At 36.2% G+C, this 18452-nt stretch overlaps 1 protein-coding gene across 3 annotated transcripts in view; it reads left to right on the plus strand.

The window, feature by feature from the left end:
- The window catches only part of INPP4B (inositol polyphosphate-4-phosphatase type II B), a 325665-nt gene that overhangs the window by 246664 nt on the left and 60549 nt on the right, over nt 1–18452 (plus strand). For all 3 annotated transcript variants that reach the window (XM_045552212.1, XM_045552213.1, XM_045552211.1), the window contains 5 exons: nt 10326–10498; nt 11665–11788; nt 12851–12968; nt 15357–15497; nt 16054–16151. In XM_045552212.1, the coding sequence (XP_045408168.1) occupies nt 10326–10498; nt 11665–11788; nt 12851–12968; nt 15357–15497; nt 16054–16151 (654 nt within the window). The remainder of the gene's footprint in view (nt 1–10325; nt 10499–11664; nt 11789–12850; nt 12969–15356; nt 15498–16053; nt 16152–18452) is intronic.

Here is an 18452-nt window from a genome sequence, read left to right on the forward strand (position 1 = left end):
GTTGTATTTTCAGAACTGCTTGCAATGCTTATTTTTTTTCCCCCGCTTACTACATAAAAACATTCTTGAAAGGAGGACTGTGTTTTCTTTTAAAAAGTCTGACATAGTTTAATTTACTTTTACACATTCCCCAAAAGCCTTACTAGGAGGAGAAACAAGCATTTACTTTTAACCCTTAGAAACACTGAGAAATATCAAGACTGAGTATCTCATAATGTTCCTGAACAAAGAACAATATGATAGAATGATTTTTGCCTTATTCTGAGAAATATTTTTGTGAATTATCCGAAAAACATAGAAGAAGGTTTGATTGTGAGGAATATGTTAGTACATTACTCCAAAAATATATGACGAGGCTAGCTTTTCATGAATACATGCATGCACACAAATGCACATACATGCATACACATGTGAGTATATACATGTGTTTATGAAAAGATAGGTAGATAGGTATGTAGGTAGATAGATAGAGATTTTAAATGTATGTCTTGTTAGAAGGCTGGCTAGCAAATACAAACAAAATTTTAACTACAGATGTGTTCCTATAAGTAACTTTTTAATTTTTTTAATTTGATTAAAGTTTACACAAACACAAAGACAAATGTTTGCATTTCTGGTAGTAGAAATTGCTAGTAGGGTGGTCCCACACTTTTGCTAGGTATATTAAGTGTTTGGAGAGAATAAACAATATTCTCTACTCTCCTCTTCTGAAATCTGTTCTTTTACTTTAAGAAAATAAGTCATAAAAAATATGAACATTTTTAAAAATTAGATTTATGCTTTTCCAATTTGTTTTCCTGATTTTGCATAACTCATATTTTCATCAGGAGTTTAATTATGCAAAACATCAATCAGTTGATTAATGGTAAAACCATTTCTAAATCATATTTGTAAACTATGGCTTTCTAAAGTTTTCTTGTTATAGATGGTTCCTCTTCCTTTATTATATAATTACATAGGTGAAAAGTCTACACTAATGTTCTTTATGTTCACACCTACTTGGTCTAGCTGTATATGAGCATTTTCTTACTTAATAATATTAGTTTTATTAGTCAATAAATCTAGTCCAGTTTCATAACTTTACATGGATCAAAATGAAAGCTTGTCATAGCTGTGTCATAAAGAAAGGGTATACTTCAATTTTCTTTAATTGAACATACACTGACTATCAACTATGGGTCAGACGTTGATGTGCTCTGGAAAATGAGGCAAGTAAGAAGAATTAATTTTAGTGACATAATTTTCATTGATAACTTTTCAAGACATTAGTTTTAAGCAGATATGATATAAGAGATAGTGGACTTTGCTATATTTATCATGTAGCTATGTTATCATATAGATGGTACTTAACGGCATGAGCCTGAATGATAAAAACAAGGGATTAAACGTAGAGAGAAAAGGTAAATAACCTGTAGATCTGTGGTCCCCAGACCAGTCAGCAGACTGTTAGGGACCAGGCTGCAGAGCTCCACGGTGCACCCACCCCCATCTCCATCCATGGAAAGATTGTCTTCCATGAAACCGGTCCCTGGTGGCAAAAAGGTTTGGGACTGTTGCTATAGATTATGGCTGAGGACATTCCAGTGTTGATAAATTAGAAGGAACTAGAGGAACCAGCAGCAAAGTTGGTTAAGAAATGACCAGTGAGGTAGGAGGACTATCAAAACGATGATACGACATCTCTTTGGTTCTCCTGGAGAGAGCTGGAACCCATTATACTAAGTGAAGTATCCAAAGAATGGAAAAACAAGCATCACATGTACTCACCAGAAAACTGGTTTCCCTGATCATCACCTAAATGTACATCGGGGAAGGATACCAATTGGATATCAGACTGGGATGGGGGGGTGGGGGGAGGGGATGGGTGTATGCCTACATGACGAGTGCATTGCGCACCCTCTGGGGAATGGTCATGCTTGAAGGTGCAGACCCGGGGAGGTGGGGGGGGAGGGGATGGAGGTATGACTACATGATGAGTGCCAGGCGCACTGTCTGGAGAATGAGAACGGACGCGCTTGGGACTCTGACTCGGGGGGATGGGCGGGACATGGACAATGTATATGACCTGAACTTATGTACCCCCATGATGAGCTTAAATTAAAAAAAAAAAAAAAAAAAAAAAGAGGGTATGATATCCTAACAGCCAGAGTGAGAAAATAGGTCTAGTAAAATGAGGACTGAGGGGTGGCTTTGGATTCAGTAGTGTGGAAATCTTTGGTGACGTTGACAAATGTAGCGTTACTACAATGGGTAGGGATGAAGTAAAGTGAGTTAAGAGAAAGAAGAAAAGGGACTGGAGACAGCATGTATAGAAACGCTTTTGAGAAGCTTTACTGTAAAAGGAAACAGAAATAGGGTAGAAGCTATTAATATAAAGGGAGCAGGATCAAGACTGAGATATATTTTTAAAGATGGAGAGATAATCGCGTGTTCTTTTGCTGATGGGAATGATCCAGTAAAAAAAAGCAAATATTGCTAATGTGATAGGAAAAGAAAAGAATTGCTAGAGTGATTCTCTTAAGTAGGTAAGAGGGTTTGAGCTGGAGAACAAAGTTTATTCTCAGAAATAGGATAAAAGTAAGAGCATAGAGAATAAATGCTGGTAGGTGGGCAGATGAGGGCATTATGTAGAAATTATTTTATTTCCATTGTTTTAACATAGAAGCTAACATTTATGGGTTGATTAATATGTGCTAAAAACTGTTTTAAAAATATTGCCTGCATTAACTCATCTAATTCTCCTGACATTCATAGAAATAATTCTGCACAATTAATGTATGAAGAAGCAGAGCTGAAGTAACCTGTGCGCACTCGCATCCCCAGGACAGTGGCAGAGCCTGGGTTCTGGCTCCAGAGCCTGTCCTCATAACTGCTATGTTGCCTCTGTTCTCTCCGGGAAAAAAAAGCTTCTCTAACCTTATTCTGTACAAAAACTTTTTTTTTTGCTATCACCCTTTTAGCAGAATGTTAAGTTGTACCAGGCACAAATTTAAAATATTATATGATAACTTCATAAAAATCTATCCCATAGGTAGCTCTTAAAGGTTTACTGTGGAATTGTATGCAGAAATTAAGAATTAATAATTATACTTAAAAAATTGTTTAACTTTCTCATAAATTTGGTGATACACCCACAGAGAAGCTGGGATAAACAGAGGAAAAGCGAGATGATAATTCCCATCTGGGGACCCTAGGGCATAGGATTATTCAATGGGATGAGAAATGTACTGTGTACATTGTTAGTTACTTGCCTGCTTACTCAGCATCTATAAATTAAATCTATATATAATGCATGAAGCCCTATTACATTTCTAGAAATAAAAAAATAAACTAATGCACTATATTCTACAGCCTTGAACATTACTGGAAAACTACTAGATTCAGCTCATTTACCTTGGGGTAGAAATGTAGCACCCATTCCCTCCTCTGACACTTGAACTCCGATCATGCTTCATCAACTCAGCATCCAATACCTCTCCCTTCTCAACCTTAGATGCTGGACGATATTTAAATGACAAGAGCTCTCTGATGCAGATGTAGTGGTGATTTCAAGTTGCCCAATGACCTCTGACCTATGCAGCTTGTTCTTAAATACCTAGCTTGTTTGAGGGCCAGAGTCCTGAGGTTACCATTTATTTAAGGCCAACAAGAAAAATAAGCCCAGTGAATGTGAGTGTGTGACTCCTCCAGTCCACACATAACCTAAATTTAAAACTTTTGTGCTACAACAAATACAGGGCTTGTTTGATTAATGGATTTGGTTCCTGGAAACTGTCTTAGCAGAATTTACTTAAGGCTTTCAACTTTGTCCTACGAAATGAGAAGTTTAACCAGGATATCAGTTGATGCATTTCCTTTGCTATTTTTCTAAGAGCAAGACTGGAAAGTTTTATGACACTATGTTCTCAAGCTGGCAGGGTTTAAACAAACAAGGTTCCCTTGACATGAAAAAAGGTTGCCTTTGTTCTTCTTGTAGCAGTTTGTCTTGGGTTGAACAGTCTACTCGTTTCTAATACATCTGGAAGATGCCAAGATCAGTCATTTACCTTGCATCGTAGTTTAGTGGGTGCTACAATGATCGCATTTTAAGACACGTGTGTGTTTGTGTCTGTGTGTGTGTGTGTGTGTGTGTGTGTGTGTGTGTGTGTGTGTGTGTGAATACCCGAGGACCTTTCAGGCCATTCTGTTATAGAGACAAAGGAAGGGACAGCATTCATGTGCTACCTCCCGCCCAGGGTTACCACAAACCTTGCTTCATTTTCCCTGCCTGATACCCACTGTTTCTAGATTTGGCCTTGCTTCTTAGCTTTTGGATACTCTGCACCATCCTGTTTTTCTCCCCACCCCTACCTACCTCCATCCCTTATCCCTGCAATGGTGACTGCCCACAACTAGTTTTTTATTGGTTTTATCCCACAGCTTCAGGCTCAACATTCACTTCCACTTTATTCCTGCCTACCCTGAGTCATTCAGTCTTCTCAGCCATTTGCCTCCTCCCTCCAGCACTCCTCCTTATTGCTCCCTTGCTCAGTTTATGGCACCTCTTTATGGGAATTGGCATTACCAAACCAAACACCCCTCCCAGACTCTATTTCTACAAACCTTGCTTTGTGGGTGTTCACTACCTGTGGCCATGCAACCTTCCCTGAACTTTCTTCACATAGGACTTTTTTCAAGCGTTCAGCAAATGCCACAACCATGAGTGAATACAGTCTTCTTACCAGACATGAACTCTTTTGTCTCTAAACTCTTATTCTTCTAAACTTGTCTTGTCACTGTCCCAACTGTTACAGCACTTACCATACCACCTTATACTGTAGGTATTCCTTTACATCTCCTACCTTCCCTTCTATATATATATATATATATATTTTTTTTTTTTTTTTTTTTTTTGAGACAGAGTCTCTTTGTTGCCCGGGCTAGAGTGAGTGCCGTGGCATCAGCCTAGCTCACAGCAACCTCAAACTCCTGGGCTTAAACAATCCTACTGCCTCAGCCTCCCGAGTAGCTGGGACTACAGGCATGCGCCACCATGCCCGGCTACTTTTTTCTATATATATTTTTAGTTGTCCAGGTAATTTTTATTTCTATTTTTAGTAGAGACGGGGTCTCACTCAGGCTAGTCTCGAACTCCTGACCTCGAGCGATCCACCCGCTTCGGCCTCCCAGAGGGCTAGGATTACAGGCGTGAGCCACTGCGCCCGGCCCCCTTCTATATTTTAAGCTCTTTGAGAGTAGGGGCCATGAGCTTTAAATATTAGCATCCCCCATAGGACCTCATATAGAAGACATCTTATTTGTCCAGCCAATGAGTATCCTTCTCATGATGTCAGTGAAAAAGGAGGAGGGTGGTGATACAAAGAAGACAAGTTAGCATTTGTTAAAATAAGATAAATTCCAGTTGACTTTTCAGTTCCTGGGCCAGAAATAGGCAGTGGATCCTGACAACATGGAAAGGGTCTGAAAGGCTTGGGCAAGGACATTGTGAGTGGACAGGGAAAACCTTGGGGCAGCCGAGCCTCAGCAGGTGCTCTTCTTTCCCTGATTACTCATCTGTTGTCTGGAATTAGTCTAGTTTCTTTGCCGCATATCCCTGGGATGTGTCCAGGTATTTAGGGGCCTCCTATGCACAGGTATCTAGGGTCTATGACCAAAGTTGTCCACATGTATTATACTCATACAAAGGAGTTTCCTGACAAAGTATCTGCAGAGAAAGCCCCATTATTAATTGACCCTGACGTTGTGATGTTCACACTGTAAAATTGTACCTGAAAAACAAGGACTTCACTCAGAAGGGGCACATAGATAGCCATATCTGGGTTGGTGTAGGGCATAGGCCCTTCAGGGCCAACAAGAATTCTCTGAGCAGAATATCAATATCCCTCACTAACAATGCCCCAGCCATGAACCCATTGCCATTTCTGTGCTACCCACAGTTTAGGCATAGCATAGAAGCCCTTCTGGCTGTGGGTTTGGATTGTGTTCACTTCCCAACCTTGGGAATTTTCTTGCCTTCCTTAAAGGCCATTCTAATTGCTTGGCTTCATGGTTGATCATCTTCTTACCTTGGGTAAATCTTTCTTCTCTTATCTTTGCATATAGTTTAATGGATGTGCAATCTTTTAGCTTTTCTTTTTTCTATGTCTGAAACGTTGTGATAACAAAAATAACAATGGCTACAATTAACTTTTGTGAAGTTAATTATTTTAAATGAGCAAAGAAGACCAAACACCTGAGAAGAAAATGGCTCAGAAATTGGAAAGCAAGCATTACGCGCTGCTACAGTTGGTTGATATTTGGCTCTTTTATTTTTCTCCTGAGTAACATAAGAGCCATTGAGCTCAGAAGGACGTGAACATCCTGTACAGGAAATAGATGGCGTGTGGACGAGGTGAAGGGGGCGCCCAGCAGTTGTTCTCTGAATCCTTCAGTGAGCTTCACTTGAATATTTTGGAGACGCAAGAAAGGGGCTGAAAAACACAGGCTCTGCTTGGATGGCTTCCAGCACACTTCACAAAGCTCAGGAAAAGCTAGGCTAAGCCACATGCATTTTATGTTTTCCTGAAGAAAGACTCTGCTTGTTGGTCTGAGGGTTAAGGAGTCTCAGCAAGTTTTTTATAGAGACACTAAAACATTCTCTTCATATTTTCCTCTGTCACTGAGAGAAGCCCAGGGGACAAAATCACACTTATGTGCCTGCTAGGCCAGTTAGCTTCTGTGAGAGGTGTTGGGGTTGTATCCTGGCACACCCTTAGTGCTCCAGCTTCCTGGGTATATTGCAAATACGTGCGTCTGTGTGTGTGTGTGTGTGTGTGTGTGTGTGTGTGTGTGTGTGTGTGTGTTTGCACCTATATGCGCGCTCATATATATATATATACTTCAGTTGACAATTGAAGACACTAAACTCAGAAAAGTGAATGGGTGCATTTCAGGATTTCTTACTTTGACTAGATAATGCAGAATGCACACCGCACTCTTTTCATCCTTATCAGTAAATTACTAACTTTATCAGGAGGACAAAATAAACCCCATGCTAATCGAGAAGTATGGAGAGACACTAAGGTAAGGGGCAAGTAACAACAGTCCCCAGGCTATCAGGAGGTAGATCTTTTTTGCTTTGCTCAGAAACATTTTTTAAAGAGAAAACTAAAGCATTTGCTGTACTTTTGTAAGAATGATTTGGGATGTTCATTGGAGCAAAAAGGCCATTTATGAACCGACTTCAGCCTTGCTGTGGCCTGTCATAGCCCACTGTGTTTATCTCAGAACCCGAGATTTACGCTGACTGAATAATAACAGAGAAGAAAACCTGTAGTCATTGCAATTTGCATTTGCCATTGCAATTTTTCTTTATCTGCTGAATTTAAATTAATTGTTTCTTTTCTAGAAAAATACATTTATTTTTAGCTTTCATGCTTATGTTTCTTCATAGAAGGCTCACTACTACCTTTAAGACATTTCACCTTGCTCACAAATTTGTAATTTTCTCATTCATAATTAATGCTTACCTATATTGTCATTTTCCTTAAATTTCAGCCATAAAAAGCACATATAATTATACTAAATGGAGACACTGGAATATTGTTATATCAGAAGTATCTAACAGCTTTACTAGATTTAGAATGTCAGAATATTCCTTTTTTTCCAAGTTTCCATTTCTATTCTTGTAGGAATGGACATCAGACTCTTTCGGTTTTATTTTTGGTTATCTAATTGTAATTTATGATTAAGTTAAGAATCAACTGGTTAGATGAGCATGAGGATAGATTCAGAAGTGAATAATGAAATTATTCTTATGCCAGTAAGCAAAATCTGCAAAGTGTCCTCTTTTAAAGACCTTCAAGGAAAACCTAGTATTTCATTTGAATTGTCACTTAAAATCTTTCAAGAAAAGAATGCGGAGGAGACCTAAGTTAATTTTTTATTTTCTAACTGAACAGAGCATATCACATTCATGACGAAGTTATTGACCACTTGATGCAGGATGCTCTTTGGGAACTATGCAAATGTGTAAAAAAGTAAAAATCAGTTGCTTTCGTGCACATCAATGACAGTGTTGATTCTACTCAGCCTGATGAAGCAGCGCCACCTACTGCACACAAGCTTTATTTTATGTTAGGGAATTCTTTAGCAGAAACTTCACAGAGCTAAGCACAAAACACAGTCAGGTTTCAGTCTGTTATCTTTCAAGATCTACGTCTGGGTCAATTTACTGAATTTTTTTTCCTGGTGTTTTTCTGTGTGTGTGTGTGCATTAGTAGACTCATTCATATTTAGAACAACAATTCAATAAGAGAGAGAGAACGGGAGATAAAAATATGCAAATATGAAAAAATATAGGAATATAGGATATTCATTCTTGGTACCTATGTCTGTATTTTTTATTGTGAAAGTGAGTCCAAAGTACCTCTGTTTACCCTTCTACATATATCAAGGACATAAGAACTAACAGTTAACCAATGCTTGTTTACATAGAGCCATCGTGCACATTTTATCGTAGCTACTTATAAGTATATTCTTTACTAAATTATTATAGATTAATAGGCCTTCATTGAATTCTCCTTTCTCTAATGTTTTTTATTCCTATAATAGCACTTAAGTCCACAATAGTTTCAAAATAATAATTCCTGGTGTTACTAGTGTACTTTACAGTATAGCATTACATAGGCATTTACATAGTATATTAATAAGAGTGTCTTTTTATTACATTGGGGTCATTAATTATCCTTTCAACCATTTAGGTTTATTTCATCTAGTCTATTACACCACAACATAAAATAAATAAGTGACAGTATGCATGGTACAATAGTGATTAGGATTCTTTTTATTGTTCCCTATTACTCCTTCAAGGTCTTAACTGGTTACTGACCACTCACATCACTCACAATGATGCCTACACTTTCATGCTGAGAAGATTATATCATTTCAGATCCTGCTTCATAATTAATTTTGCAATGTGCACTCATTCATATTAAATCATATTTGCCATCCTATGTTAATTTATTTATATATTAATGGGATTTTACACAGTCCAGAATTTATACTTGACATTTGCCAGGATTTTTATCTCCAAATAAACTGAAATAGAATATGAATTGTGTCTATATCATACCAATGTCATAATTCTATAATTGATTTATGTTAGAAATCTAGACATATAACTAGCACAGATGGTTTTAATTTTGCATCTCCATTTGGAGAAAAGTTATTTGAATCCCAGATAATGTCAAAAATTTGACTTTCTTATACTTGTCTACATCTTTAAAAATTTTTGTTGTATTTACCATAACTTTGCTAATTCAATTAAAGTTTATCCACTCGGTGCTGGGCACTATGCTAGGTTCTGGGGATTCAGTGATTAAAAATTAAATTCCTTGCCCTCAGTGAGCTCCCTTTCTTGCAGAGGAAAACAGTGTATGAATAGGCCTATTGCAGTAAGGACAAAAAGCTATGGGCACAAAAGGAAGTCACCTCAACCCAAACTTCAGGGAACAGGGAAGGGAAGTAAGGGAGAAATCAGTGAAGACTTCCCAAGGAAGAGAAATCCTGATTTGAATTTGCAGAGAAGATAAAATGTTTATCAGTAAGATAAATAGAGAAAAAAGACTGTTCTAGGAGAGGAGATAGGATTTGCAAAGACTGAGATGAGAGGGCAGGATGAGTTTGGGAAAATACATGTTGTTCAATTTACTGAGACTCAAGACTGCAAATGAAGTTCTGAAAAAATGAGATTGGACAAATAGGTAGAGGTTAGATAATTGAGAATCTTTCATGAGTTTGGACTTTAGTGGTTTTATAAAAACACAGAAGGAATTGAGAAGTGAGTGATGCAACTGGAGTCAAACTGATTAGTAAGCTCCTTTTAGCCATACTATTGAGAAGGTATTTCAGCAGAGTATACCTGGAGGAAAGGAGTGGGCTAAGAGATGATCCAGGGGACAGCAATAAATAGTGATGGGAATGGGCAAAGGGGAAGATCAATGTTTAATGGATTATTACAATAGTAGAGCTATTTTAATGACCAAATTAATGTGAAAGCTATAGAAGGAAAAGCCCAGTCAAACTTCCGTTTCTAGTATGAGAAGAGTTTGGTGGCACCAGCCACTAAGATACAGGCTGTCCACAGATTAGAGATGAGCAGAGAGGACAGGCGATCTACTATAAATATGTTAAATGCATCCATGTGGGGAGATCCAATGGGCAGCTTCAAATCTAATTTTTGTGAATCCTTAAGTGTATGCATAACTTCACTGCAAGAATAAATAAACTGGTTCTGTATTCCAAGACTTCATCTATCCCACTGTTCTCACACCCTCTTCCCCCAGAGGACTGGTATGAACAGTTATACCCCCTCATCCTTACTCTGAAGGACTGCATGGGAGAAGTGGTGAACAGAGCCAAGCAGTCCCTGACATTTGTGCTCCTGCAGGAACTTGCATACAGCCTGCCCCAGTGTTTGATGCTGACGCTAAGAAGAGATATCGTCTTCAGTCAAGCAGTAGGTACCTGTTGTCGTTGTTAGTACAGAACAGTGCTGAATTGTTAACATTCTACCCTTGATGAGAATAGAGAGCTTATTTAGGCAGTTTTATTTTTAAAAAGATCCTTTTCTTAAAGTTTTGGTACCCTATTTTTCTTATTCATAATAAATAGGAACTAAATATCACATGGAAACTGTTTATGAGACCTTAAGTACTTGTTTTTGAAAAGGGATGGCCAAGTCTCCCGAATGTACATTCTGTTTCACAGTCCATGGAGTCTGTGAAGAAAAGAGTTGCCCATCCCTGTATTATGCCCTGCTGTCTATATGCAGCCTAAGGGAAGGGGCTGCTGCCTTGCCCTGCAGGTGATGAGCTAGGACTTGGCAAAGGGGATCTGTTTGCAACCCCTTATTTATCAGTTCACCCATGAATCCTGGGACAAGGTTTCACAGTGCTCTCTTATTTTGTTTATAATATAAGTTTTCAGGGACTTAAGGCTTGAATGGCCTTTGCCTACACCTAACACTACTTATAATGCCAAGACGGCCAGCCTTCATCACAGTGGCTGTGCCAGTGCCTTCCTTCTCCCTACCCGATCCTCTCCCCTATGGTTGAGTTTTATAGGCAGAGCACATGGAGGGAAAGAGACAGAAGCCCTCTCTTTGTAAACATTCCAGGCATAGGGAATGTTTTAACCAAACTGTTCCTTTCTTGTACTACTTCATGGATGGTCCAGTGGCAAATGGAGCTAACCAGGTGTCAGGCATCATCTCTGCCTTATACATATGTGTTTCTTCATTGTGTCCTCTTAATGAACCCATGAAATGAGTACTATTATCTCTATTGTACATGTGCAAAAAAATAGTGATAATAAGACTTGGAAGTGCTAAATAACTTTTTATGGTTTCATTGTTAGAAATGGTAGACACAAGACTTGAAGACAATCAACCCGACTCTAAAATCCACATTCTTTCCCCTTTTGCAATATTGCCAGGGCTTTTATACACAGAGATGCTAGATCAAATACTGTCAACTTGTTTTAATATGTATATATAAATAGTAGTAGTTTTGTTACATATGCTTGAGAATATAATCTGTGATGTCTCAAAAGTCTTAAAATATTTTTAAATTAAACTAATAAGTTTACTGACCACAGTAAATTTCTTCAATCCTTTTTCTTAAGCTTGCTGGATTGGTTTGTGGTTTTATCATCAAATTACAGACAAGTTTGCATGACCCCGGCTTCCTACAGCAGCTTCACACTGTGGGGCTAATAGTGCAGTATGAAGGACTGCTAAGTACATACAGTGAGTATTGCTTTAGCACGTGTTAAAATCACGTTCCTATTTGTAGGATACTTAACCCGTACATTTTTCAGGTAAACATAAAAATGAGAAGTAAACCTTTGTTTCATCAAGTATTACAAAACTAATGTAACTTTGACTTTTTTGCATTCATTCACCTTGTAACTTCTTTTTGCCTCCCATTATGTTTTGAAAATGGAATTATGGATTATTTCAGAGTGGACTCCTGAGCAGCCATCTGGCTTTTTTTTTAATATAAAAGGCTCTTTGCCAACATATTTTCAGTGACTAGATTTTAAAGTCTCAGCCCTGTAATATCTAGAACTGCACTGTTCAATACAGTAGGCTCTTGGGACTATTGAGTACTTGAAATGTGTCTAGTCCAAATCAATATGTGCTAGACATTTGCACCAGATTTCAAAGACTAGTAAAAACTTATATTAATAAATAATATTTTTATATTGATTTGCAGTTGAAATGGCATTTGGATACATTGGGTTAAATAAAAGACACTATTAAAATTAATTTCACCTTTTTTAGTTTATGCTTTTAAAAATAAGACTACCAAGAAATTTGAAATTCCATATATGGCTCACATTATATTTCTATTGGAAAGTGCTGCTCTAAAATCTTAATTATCTCCTTCTCCGGCTTTAGTTGTCAGTATATGCAGACACAGAACTAACATGAACCTGGATCAGTGATCATCAATTCAGCCATCTCTATTATTTCTAGAAATAAATACCAGTCCTGCCAATGGAAAGAAATCTGCCCAATGCTTTGTTTCATAAAGGGGTTAAAACCTCTCTCCAGCCTCTCAGCAAATGTGTACATTCTTCCTTCCCTCAGAGGGTACATTGACTTCTGAAGTCCATTGAAATGGTTCTTATTTCACTGATGAAAACCTTCGGCCTCCTAGGAAAAGCATTTAGAATGGATTCACTTCATTCAGAAACTCATTCACTCAAATGCTAGAACAAATTCCAGCAGAGAAGTATATAGTATAGCTAGTGACATTTTCCTCAAATAGTATGTTTGTAACTGGGCGCTTTTTCCATTGTTTAGGTGATGAAATTGGAATGCTAGAGGACATGGCTGTTGGCATTTCTGATTTGAAGAAAGTAGCATTTAAAATAATTGAAGCCAAATCCAACGATGTCTTGCCTGTTATAACTGGAAGACGGTAAGTGGTGTCCATTGTCCAAAGACCAAGCTTTGTTAGACATGTTGTATTAACTTCTGTCAAAGGAACCAAGGAGAATTCAGACTTGGTTTCGGAATTTTTCTTTTGTTCTTTTTGTTTTTGGTAGGAAATAAGCATAGGTTATATGGTAGGGAAATACCTTGAAAAACTGCTCGAATTCTTATGAATGTTTGTAAATTGTAGTGAGGTGAGTATAGCAATGGTCTCCCATGAACTATGAGAAATTCAAAATAATACCTGCATGAGAAGAATATTTTTCTCTTTATTACTATCTAGTCTAAAGCTCTGGATGTTTTTACTTTTGCGGGAATCGTTCAGTTAATAGCGTCATAATTCTTGAGATGACTTTAAATTAAATTCAGTTAAAAGCAGCAACATTTTAGAAAAGATATATTTCTATATCAGGGGAATATACCTCCATTTTTCTTAATTATTTTTGACAATTCACTCTTAGACTGAGAGTTCCGAGAAGAGTTTTAAATAAATAGCTTTGAAGGTCAGTGTATGATAAGCAAAATACCAGAAATCATTAAGAAAAATGATGGTGTGTAGAATAGACCTCCAATAGAAGAATTATACCCTATAGTAAGTTTTTTTCAACCAGAAGTTTTCCAAATTTCAACCATTCTGGTGTTAACACTTTTACATGCTATATGAGGATATTTATAAATTGAAACATTCTCAGGTCACAGTGAAAGCACATGAATATACAAAGAGAGAGTACTTTTCATGCTAGAGAGAGAAGACAGTAAGTACAAATGTTCAAAGTAAACTTATTTTCCTGTCTATAGTAAACAATTATTTTAAATTTTATGTGAAGGATGCCCAGTGCCACGTGGTTCAATGAGTGGTATAATAACTGTTTCTTACACACAAAGAAAAACTATATTCTCATAAAACTAAATATTGTGACCTGAGAATGTTGCATGCAGGTATTAGTACAAGACCAGCCAGGAACACCAGAAGCTTCACGAATGGAGGGGGGCTGGCATGACCTGGATTGGAGAGTAGGAAAACACGCTGCTGAAAGTTGTCAGAAATAGTGGTAACTTATAATAGATAGCAAGTCCATTCAAAATAGCATCAGAAAGAATAAATAGTTAGGAATAAATTTAACAAAGTTAGTCTAAGAATTCTGTACACAAAATATTGCTGAGAGAACTTGAGAAGATACAATAAATAGAGAGACAGTCTGTGTCCATGGATTAGAAGACTCAGTATTATTTAGGTAAGAATTTTCCATAAATTGATCTACAGAATCAATGCAATCACTATCAAAATCTCAGTAGTCTTTTTTTTTTTTTTGCAGAAATAGGCAAGCTAAACTTAAAATTTATATGTAAATGCAATAATACCCAAATACCCAGAATAACCAAAATAGAAAATAAGACTTCATCAAAATTATAAACTTATAAGCACCAAAAGATAGCATTAAGCAAATGAAAGGACAACCACAGATTAGAAGAAAGCATTTGCAAATCATATACGTAGAAAAGGATTTTTATCCAGTTTATCATAGTGCTTATCAATGATGCTGTATTAGGAGACGTTATACTATACTTCTTTTCCCAGTACGTGTATTACAATCCCACCGCTTTATATAGTCCTGGAAACACATGGATTTTCCTAACTTCTGGGAAAAACTCTTTACTATACTCAATTCACACTGCATCAGAAGATGTCAAATTTCAAAATATATAAACGGCTAGTCTCATTGACCATATTTTATGAATCCTCATTTAAATTTTCAACAGTAAACATTAGGAGTAATTTTTTAATAGAAATTTTCAATGAAAAATGCTCCTGTGATATACTAATGTTTCAAAATGACCATGACCCCCCCAAAATTAACACCTTAAATTATTAAACTATTACATTTCTATCGGCCTATCATAAACAGGGAGATTCACCAATAATGATGACAATCAGACCATGTTAAAAAATGTTCTGAATGATTTGGTTTATTAGGCTTCACTATATTGAAACATCCATCATTAAATTACTTTTCTTATTCTTGGGACTGATTGAATTTTAAAAATAATTAAAACAAGAAAAAATATGGAGACTATGTACATATCCCTGGCTACACAAAAATAACCTAAGCATTCATCCTTTCATAAAGCACCTCAGAGTAAGGTAGAGAAATCATTTATATAAACAAATTCTTATCATATTTTATGCCAAGTAACTTAAAAAAATGAGTGAATGGGGAATGAACGAATGAGGAAAATAAGCATATGAAAGCCCAAAATCTAAATCAGTGTTATATATTCTAACTCTATTATTGTTTCTTTCCAATGAATCCAAAGTAACATAAAACAAATGCAATAAGTAATGCTTCTTCCCTTTTTCCTCTGCTTTCTTCAGTGAACATTATGTGGTAGAGGTCAAGCTTCCAGCTAGAATGTTTGAGTCGCTACCTCTGCAGATTAAAGAAGGACAGTTGCTTTATGTGTATCCAGTACTTTTTAATGTTGGCATCAATGAACAGCAAACTCTAGCTGAGAGGTAAGCTTCAAGTATAAGATTGTACTTCAGTTTTTCTTTTTTCTTTTTTAGGGCATGCTGAGAAATCCCACGTTTCTGCATATAGAACTTAGATAGATTTATGAGTCCTCATCTTCTGGACCCCTGTCTCTCCAAGCTGTCATGGGTACAGTGGAAGATTGGTCAGATTGAAAAAAAGAGAGAGAGCAGAAGGGTCTGTTATATATGCAAAGATGCATCCCTGCAGAGGAAGTGCAGCATAGGGTGGGGAAACTAACATTAACTGAGTCATCAATTTTGTACAAGCACAGGGACTGGTGTTTTACGTATGGTATTTCACTTAAGTTCATGTTTGATGATTGTGAGGATATTTTGGTGTGTCATATGTGAATGGTGGAATCAAGGCCAGTGAAAACTGGAATAGGTTTGAAATCACCATTGTGTAAGGTAGCTTAAAAAATGAAAGACACTCCTTCCTTAGAAAACTATTGCCATCTATTTAAAACAGAAAGGTAAAAAGTGTTACTTTCTGGTGTTATTTTATAACCCATAACAGTTTCCTTTTTTCTATTTTTAGGTTTGGAGATGTCTCTTTGCAAGAAAGTATTAATCAAGAAAATTTTGAACTTCTAAAAGAGTATTACAAGATATTTATGGAAAAGATGCCTCCTGATTGTAAGTATGCAAGTCACAGAAAACAACAATAATTTCTTGATTATAAATCTTCACAAGGGGTCAGACATAGAGACCAATGGAGTAAAGGAGCACAGGGTGGGGATGTGAGAGTGATTTTGAGATTATCTGAACCAAAAAACTGATTGCTAAGGTGGCATGGCCAACACCTGCCTCGTTATCTTGATTGCACTCTTGAATGTGTCCTGCTGTTCATTCTCAGATGTTAATTTCAGTGCCATTGGAAAATGTCAAATATTAAAAATATGAAACTTATAATTAGAAATTTCAATTAAGTCAATAAAAATGTATAATTCTTAACCATATAAAAGACTTTAATAAAGATTTAAGTCTCCATTTACAAGATACATCAGACAAATCATATATATATAAGGAGAAAATCAAGTAGAATAAAAGTTATACAAAGTAATATTAAGTAATATAAATGAAGGAACCAATTTTTTAAAATATACTTATTGCAATATTTTATGCAAAAAAATTAAGGCCTAGAGAAATGTGTTTTACACTTTCAAAATATTTTTTTTTGCCATTGTTCAGTTCTGCTTTCCTTTTCGCAACAATATTAAGCACATGACATTTGAGCGGTCGAAAATCTGAGAATTAGGAATGTATGTGGAGTTCTATAAATAGTATAAATATGTTGAAATATTTAGGTATTCATAATGATAAGAAACTAGGTTTTTATAAAATAGGAAATACTTTAATATTTTAAATCAAAAGTTATAATCAAGGTCTACTTGTTACTACTTGTTATCTAATCATGGGTAATTTGCTCTCTGGTTTATACTATGATACTTAGTTTGACATATCTTAGGTGGCAGAGTATTTAGGTCTTTTCATAACCTAGTGAATGTTGTATCAAAACACTATAATGGCAGATGTGTGCATGTATGGATAATTAGAAAATGTTACCTGCAGTTTTTAAATTAAGTTTTATATTATTTTAATGCACACCAAATATTATTTTTTGCCAAAAAGAAATTAAGTATATGGAGATTCTTTAGCTGTCAGCATACTTTGAATTTTAAATTTTTTAATTACCTGAAAAGTTAATAATATAAGCAAAACTATTTTCTTGGTAATTAATGAAAAGGAGCTCATTATAACTTGGATGTTGGTGGTTTTTTTTTTAACAAGTTACTTATAATTTGGCAGTGTGAAAGTCATTAGTGCTTTTCTTTCTTCCTGCTCTGATTTTCCCATTGGGTTTGACAACCTCAGATGTTTTCAAGTCTCCTTTCATGTCCACCTGAAGCATTAAGACACTTAAATTTTGTGTTAGAAATAAAACAAAATGAAATAGCACATCTGTAAATCACTGGTACAAACTGCTCTGTGTTTTAAAGTTGCCATCACATTTCGTACGTGATTTGGGGCTCCTGACTTTGGTAGAAAGAGTGAGCAAATGTTTTTCTCTCCCCACTAAGGGAGGAGGGACCAACCGTCAATGTATTACATGTAAACTCTCTGTCCTTTATTTAATAATAATGCCCATATCTTTTATATTTTATTCAAAACAAAGGAGAAGGATATTGCCGTACTGGTCTATTGGAGTAGTATCACTTACTGAGTCCTTTGTTAGCGCTATAAAGGTGGGTTGTCTAGCACTGTGTGCTAAGAAGGAAAAGCAAGTGGGGCTTCTTTTACTGTTCAAAACTCTTTCTACAATATTTGACATCCCTGTGTTATGTATAGTATTTCATCAAGTACAGCAATAAAAAGCGCATGCAAAATACTTTTTAGAAAAAAAATGTTAGGTTTGTAATGAAGATAAGCAGAATGTTGTCTGTTCGTATATGTGTGTGTGTGCACTTTTTACTGGAAGCCTCACATTCAATTTATCAGACATTGGTGGAGAACATACTATGTGTAAAATTCTGTGCTAATCACAATGGATAAAGAAAGATGAGTAAGATATGGACTATACCCCTAGTAGCTTACAATTTAATGGCTCAATGTAATCATAGAATAATCTACATTAACTCTAAATATCTTTCCAGAATAATAGTTGCTATTTTGGAGTGTTGATCGTTTTTCTGAATAATTTAGTGTTCTTGTTGATGTTGTTCAAAAAGTTTTACTTTCTTACTTGATCATTTGTGATGTTCGTTGTGTGGTTATGCATTGTCACAGATTTTATTTCGGCACTAGGAAAAATAAGACATCTTATGCATTCTTCCCATTTGCGAAAATAGGATAAGAATCTAATATTTTATGGACCATCAATTTAAAAGGAACTATTTGAATAGTTTTCTATGTAGTCCACACGGAAAATATACATTA

The sequence above is a fragment of the Lemur catta genome, chromosome 5 (genome assembly GCF_020740605.2).
Source record: "Lemur catta isolate mLemCat1 chromosome 5, mLemCat1.pri, whole genome shotgun sequence".
NCBI lineage: Eukaryota > Metazoa > Chordata > Mammalia > Primates > Lemuridae > Lemur > Lemur catta.